Here is a 6514-nt window from a genome sequence, read left to right as displayed (position 1 = left end):
AAAAGTGTTGAAACTTGATCCTCCTATACAGCAGTGATAACTCACTTGTCACGTTGTTCATCGCAACGCCCTGTCTCATATGAAGGGCCCACTGATTGTTTACCGACGTTGCCTCGCAACCGCACGACGTCACCTCAAACAATAGTTTTTATTTAGCGACAGACGGTGGTGTTTTAAAAACAAGGAGAAAGACTTAGAGAGGGAAGATAATAGTCTGTCATGCACATTCCTCCAGAATAGATTCAATTGGCTTCAATTGAGTTATGCTGTTGTTACGTTTGTCAGTGGTTCTATTTTTCTTAACAACAACAACTAGATTCTTGCAAGAATACCTGAAAATACCCAAATACCAAAATATTTTTTTCCACCACAGGTGGCATGATTTGGAAGTTTAAATGGCCTCTGGATATGTTTTTGTTTTGAATTGTTAATTAATATTCATTGTTTGTGTAAACTTTATTTGAGAGATTGAGTTCAATTAAATTAAATCAAATTGTAACTGTCTTTTGAGTTTACATGCATGTTATGCTGTTTGGTTAACCATTGGATTCGTTTATTTTGAATTTGTTATGATTTCTTTTTAAACCTCTTTAGTTCAGTTTGCCGTAGTTCGGTTTAATTTACTGTAGTTTATAGTTTTAGTTTAGTTTCGTTTCGTTTAGTTGCAGAATCGGCGGCAACTGGTGGTTAGCACGTCGTTTGCATGTTCTCCTCGGTTTTCTCCGGTTACCTCCCAGATTCCAAGAACTTGCATGTTAGATTAATTGGACACTCCAAGTTGGCAACCAGTCCAGGGTGTACCCCGCCTACGGCCCAGAGACAGCCGGGATAGGCTCCAGCACGTCCGCGACCCACGTGGGATTAAGCGGTTCGGATAACGGATGGGTAGCTGGATACAGTACTGTAGCTGCAGACTCCGTCCAGTTTTTAAACAACGCATTTTCCTCTGTCTACCACAAGAGTGCACCCGACTTGTGAAAGGACTATAGCGGGGACGTCACTCCAGCGACACTTGTGTCTTTGCTACGTCATTTTTGTGAGACACGCCGCTGCAGCATTCCGTCAGGAGTCCATCATGGCTTCCGGAGCTGGAGAGGGGCAAAGAGGCCACGACGCTGAACTGGACGAATTACTGGACAGTACGATTATAATAATAAAGATATTAAATGTTAAATTAAACGAAACCCGATATTTTAGGCACTTATGGTGGTTAGTTCGTAGGATGTTTGTGTGTTCCCGGTCAAGTTGCTATCAAACTAAAGTGAAGCTGTGCCTTGAAGCAAATAGCTTACAATTCTAATTAAAAGTTTAGTCATGTCTTCATAAGGGCTTTACCAGGAAGGTAGTGCTCAACGTGCTATATCGCTCGGCTTCGCAAAACTTTGCTTATATTATTTGTGTTTACAGTACAGTCATTCAAAGCTTCTAAGTGTTTTTTTTTTTTAGGTGCACTGGATGACTTTGACAAGCAGTCTGCGCCTCCTGAACCTAAAGCTCCTTCCTCCTCCTCGTCCAGCCATGGAGCAGAGAAGGTTGGTGTCATAGAAGTTGGTGCATTTTTTTGTTAAGCACATAGAAAAAAAACACACACATTTGTCCCCCCCCCCCCCCCACGTTCTCCCGCAGCAGCAGCCGCCACTGCTGGAGGACTGCAAGCTCTTCGAGACGCTCTTCGAGGGTGACATGGCGGCCCAGGCTCAGCAGGAGTGGGAGAAAGCCATGACGGAGCTGGCCCAGGAGGAGCCCGACCTGCTCCAGCACTTTCAGAAGCTCTCAGCGGCTGCTGGCAAAGTTGGTGAGTTTTGGTTCCTTTCTATGATTCTTTTTGCTTGACTGTTGTTTTGTTCGTCCCCCTGGTTCAACTGTGTGTTTATCGCACGCAGGTACTGACACGGCTTCCCAGCAAGAATTCACGTCCTGCCTCAAAGATACCCTGCGTGGCCTCGCCAAGAATGCCGATAACTTGCAGGTAGACTTTTGACTTGCTTTTACATATGACTGAATGTAATTACGCATTGTTTCCCGTTCTGTATAATATACGGAGAGCTCTCACAAATTGTTATGTCATGTTAATATGAAGGCATGTATTTCTTAACTTGTCTTTCATGGCAACAAAGGTGTAATGCAAAGGTACTTTTTGTCATGTATTTGAAATGCTTTTCCAGGCCTTTACTGCATCCTCTTTCAGTTCTTATTTGTTTGTGGGGGTTTCTCCCTTCAGTCTCCTCTTCCGGAGGTGAATCGCAACTTCAAAATGGTTTGTGCTTCGCCCATAGATAGCTCCCTGGCCTTCATGTCTGCTTAACAGTAAATGCAGTTTTCACAGGGGAAACCCAAAGCCAAAAACGAGCACTATCTAAAGTTTAAGGAAACACCTGAGCAACTAGAAATAGCCATCAGTCACATTGTAACTACTGTTGTTACTGAGACGTATAAATAGCAAAAACATTCATTCATAACTTTAATGGCAATTTTGACTTTTAAATTTTTTTTTAATGTTCACATTAATGCGATGTCTGTAACGTGGAAACACCATTCACGTAAAAATAAGAAAAATGCACTTAACCTACCAATTGAAAAAACGCACACGCCAATGATATTTGTCAGTGGCAGTGAACATATGAATTCCGGTTGACGAATATTAACGTCGATGGCAGAATGAGTTTTAATTGTCATACAAGTGTAACAAGAAATGAACTGGTGTGTTCCCACAGTCTTCAGGCCTGGCCGGAGACGATCTGGTCAAGGCCTTGGAAGGCTTGGGATTGGACGAGGGCGGCGAAGGCGGCGGCGGGGGCGACGACGCCAACATCCTTCCCATCATGCAATCCATCATGCAGAATCTCCTCTCCAAGGAGGTGCTCTACCCGTCCCTCAAGGAGATCACCACCAAGGTTTGTTCAGCAGGCTGAAAACGCGGCGGCTGCGGCAGACGTCCTTTCGCTGACAGGACAAACCTGCTCGTCCTCAGTATCCAGAGTGGTTGGAGGCCAACAGGTCCAGCCTGAGCCCAGAAGACGTCCAACGCTATGAGCAGCAGGCCAAGGTCATGGGGGAAATCTGCCAGCACTTTGAGAAGGAGGAAGATGGCGACAAGGTCTTTGAAGGCATCATGGACCTCATGCAGAAGGTAAGACGACTTGGCCCCAGGAGCTCCTCCGAGGTCTTCATTTCGTCTTCCTTATAGATCACCTTATTTTGCCAACAGCTGCAGGAACTTGGACAACCACCGAAAGAGCTTGCAGGAGACGCCGTAAGTTGTTGATCACATTTTTGCAATTTTAAAAGTTGGCGTTTTCACTGATGGGAATGAAGAAAGACATGTTATGGGAATGAAGAAAGACGTGTTATAAAACCCAGTTCAATTTTTCCCTAAATCAACACTTGACTCGGATAAATAGTTGTTTTTTTCTTTCATACATTTTTAGAGCTAAAAATTGCATTTCATAGAGTAAATGCTTACGCACACCACAATTTGGGAAAATTGTCATTTTACAATAATCTTTATTGGGGGTGGGGGAATAGGGCTAGGGTCACACTTTTCTTTATCTTTTTTAATGTGATTTTTTTTATTAGATTAAAATCCATTTTATTCAAGAAGTCCTATTGTTTTAGATTTTTTTTGGCATACTTATGAGGATGGTTAGGGTTTTTTTTTTTTTTTTTAAAGACCCTTTTTGGGAAATCGTATTTTGGAGAATTGTTTTTTTCAACTCACCTGTTTTGAAAAAGTCATTCTTTTTGAGCAATTTTGCAAAGTCACTTTCTTAGGAAAAAATGTTTTTATTTGTGTTTGTTTTAGGATTAGGAAAATATCTTGTTTTAAACTCCTTTTTGAGGGGAAAACTCATTGGAAAAACCTTTTTTTTTAAATTATTTATTTATTCATTTTATTTGTTTTAGAAAAGGGTGACTTTAGAAAAAGTCAGGATATTTTTTTAGGAAAAAAATGTTTTTGAGATTATTGATTTTTTGGGGGGGAATTCACATTTTTTGGGAAATTCACAAAAATATATATTTTTTTAAGTCACAGTCACTTTTATTTAGGGAATTTACTTTGTTTTGTGTTTTTTTTTTTTAATGAAAGAAAACTATGGTTGTTTTTAGGAGAAAAAAAAAGTTGTTTCTCTTTTTAAAGACCCTGAAGGCAACACCCGACAGATTGATGGATCAATTGATTGACAGTGTCTTCTTATGCCCTCACCAGCCTCCTGGCTTCAACTTCGACATGGACTCCCTCAACCTCCAGGGGGGCCTCGGTGGGGCCGGGGCGGCCGAGCAATGCTCCATCATGTAAGGAGCCGGCGGCGGCTCAACCCTGGCTGCGCAAAAGGGCCACCATCCACCAGGAGTTGGGTGGTGGCATTGTGACGCTCACGTCGCATATGCTTGCCCTCAGGTCCAAAACATGCAGACAGATGTGGACGAGCTTGCAAAATTCCAACACACGCTCTAACATTTAAACATCTGTGCGTTTGTTTTTTTTTCTCCGGCTCCTTAATTTTTAACAATTCCCCCCAGAATGATGGTACTGCGCCCTCTCTGGCGTGTCTTTAACTCTCCTGTTATGTCACGGGTCAATTTGACAGTAATTATCAGAAAGTGCCACAGAAACAAACAAAAAAAAATCCCTTTAAACGTTGTTTATATATCATATTGAATTCTATGACTAACCGTTTTTGTCAATATTTACTGCATTACTTGTCAGAGATCACGCTTAAAAGTGGATCATTCAATTTTTACGTTCAAGGTTTTTGATGAAGTACAAACAAATTTGTTGTACGTGTTGATTATACTTGAACGTTTCATAACACAAAGCTACTTTTAATTCTTTTTCCGAACTTGTATTTGTTTGGATTTTAAGCCTGCTGTTCACTAAAAGAAAAAATATAACATATTGCAAATCGGTTTGACCCACAGTCTAACGTAAGAGTTAAAATAAAAGAAAAAAACTAGTTGTTTTTTTTCCAGGCCCATTATTTTACCCGCAGGGTAAAAGGAAAAGAAAGGGATAAACATGTTGTGCATTTAGAAAATAAATAGATAGATAAATATGTACAGGTGACTTTGACCCAGACTATAACAGAAGGGTTAACAAAAAAAAGGGTGGGGATTAAAAATGTAAATAAAATGAATCTAGATATTTATTGGTCAGTTTGAACTGCAGTATAACAAATTTATAGGTATTTTAAAAAAACATATCTGAAACAAAATCTAAATTTTGCACTATAACCATGGACTTAAACTGACAAAAAGAAAAAAGGGGGACTAAAAAAAAAAAAAATTGAAGTTGCTAATTTAGTTTTTTTGGGCCCAGCTTGACCCAAAGAATCACAGAGTTGAACTAACTCAAATTAAAAACTCAACTTAACTATGTAAAGTATAAGGATAGCACATTTGAAAACTGTAATCTAGATTTTTTCCAGGTCAATTTGAGCCACTGTATAACGAGAGGGGTAGACTAACAAAAAGAAAAAAGAGGCTGAAACTTTGAATAAAAAAGAAAATCCAGATTTTTACAGGTCAATTTGACCCGCAGTATAACAGGAGGCTGTAACTGACTCAGACAAAAGAAGGGGATCAAACATCCAGATATTTTATGGGTCACTTTGACCGGCAATATGACAGGATGGTTAAAACGGGTCAATTTGACCCCACCGCACAAACAGGAGAATGAGTGGTCTGTTAATGTAACGTGTATAACAAACATAAAAACACTGCACTGTATGTTAATTATTATTTAAAAAATATATATAATTGGTTCCTCACCGTAATGTTTCCCACAGTCATCCCGGTAATTGATCTGAAGTGATTGATTTGATGATTATGATTATAGTGTGAGGTTTCCTTGCTAAAGTGTTTCCCTCGTGGATCTGTGTGTTGTGTGTCAAGATTAATGCTTGCATGAGTGGAGGGCTTACAAGCGCTCACTTTAAAAGGTGCGTTAACAAAAGGCCGAGCACTTCGTGTGTGTGAAAAAAAGTTGTTTGGCTTTGTGCAACTACGGAGACGGGTCTAGAAAGCACACAGCAAACTGCTGCCGTGTAATAAAGAGGCAATGAGCAATTCAGAGAGAAGTTTTGTCAAAGTGCTTTCATCATCATGCCATCTATTCAGGGTCAAACGACGTAGCTCAAGCAGAGCTGCTACAATGTGTGTTTTTTTTTGTTTGCCCTCTTTTGTAAATACAGTGTACTTAATAAAAGAATGATATCAAGATGAACTCGGGTTATGTGTATTATTCCTTTTGGTGAGATGGCTATTATGTTACTGAAACACTAGCATTTTGTTTTGCTACACTAAATATGTGCATGGGTCACAGGTGCACTGAATTTTAAAACATTAAAACTAGTCAATATTTTGCGCAACTACTACAATCACTTAGGGGAGTTCATTTGTTTGGATTGAGATAAAAAAATAACAATTTGAAATCTAAAAAAAAAAAATGTGGAAAAAAACTCAAATCATTTTAAGATAACAAAATTGGCCAAAACTGTTCATGCATATTTATTCA

At 39.7% G+C, this 6514-nt stretch overlaps 1 protein-coding gene across 2 annotated transcripts; it reads left to right on the top strand.

Annotated features, from left to right (window-relative positions):
• The first annotated feature begins 919 nt into the window (after positions 1-919).
• pex19 (peroxisomal biogenesis factor 19) lies at positions 920-6223 on the top strand. Of its 2 annotated transcripts, none has more exons than XM_086042721.1 (8): positions 920-1139; positions 1447-1532; positions 1630-1795; positions 1884-1969; positions 2715-2894; positions 2972-3130; positions 3209-3253; positions 4208-6223. In XM_086042721.1, the coding sequence occupies exons 1-8, from the start codon at positions 1076-1078 to the stop codon at positions 4295-4297; spliced, it is 876 nt and encodes a 291-aa protein (XP_085898847.1). In that variant the 5' UTR covers positions 920-1075; the 3' UTR covers positions 4298-6223. The 2 variants fall into 2 exon arrangements, with proteins under 2 accessions (XP_085898847.1, XP_085898846.1); XM_086042720.1 differs by having other exon boundaries at positions 933-1139; positions 1627-1795.
• Positions 6224-6514: the final 291 nt, after the last annotated feature.

Source organism: Filicampus tigris, chromosome 10 (genome assembly GCF_054856515.1).
Source record: "Filicampus tigris isolate MCC_2025a chromosome 10, RoL_Ftig_1.0, whole genome shotgun sequence".
NCBI classification, from domain to species: Eukaryota; Metazoa; Chordata; class Actinopteri; order Syngnathiformes; family Syngnathidae; genus Filicampus; species Filicampus tigris.
Note: the sequence above shows the minus strand (reverse complement) of the source record. Positions and strands in the feature narration are given on the sequence as shown.

What these genes read in the sequence shown, in the direction of transcription:
- pex19 (XM_086042720.1), top strand. Translation starts at nt 1,076, where the DNA reads ATGGCTTCCGGAGCTGGAGAGGGGCAAAGAGGCCACGACGCTGAACTG. An exon ending in ACTGGACGAATTACTGGACA is followed by an intron (nt 1,140 to 1,446) that starts GTACGATTATAA and finishes TTTTTTTTTTAG; the next exon opens with GTGCACTGGATGACTTTGAC. An exon ending in TCATGGACCTCATGCAGAAG is followed by an intron (nt 3,131 to 3,208) that starts GTAAGACGACTT and finishes TTTTGCCAACAG; the next exon opens with CTGCAGGAACTTGGACAACC.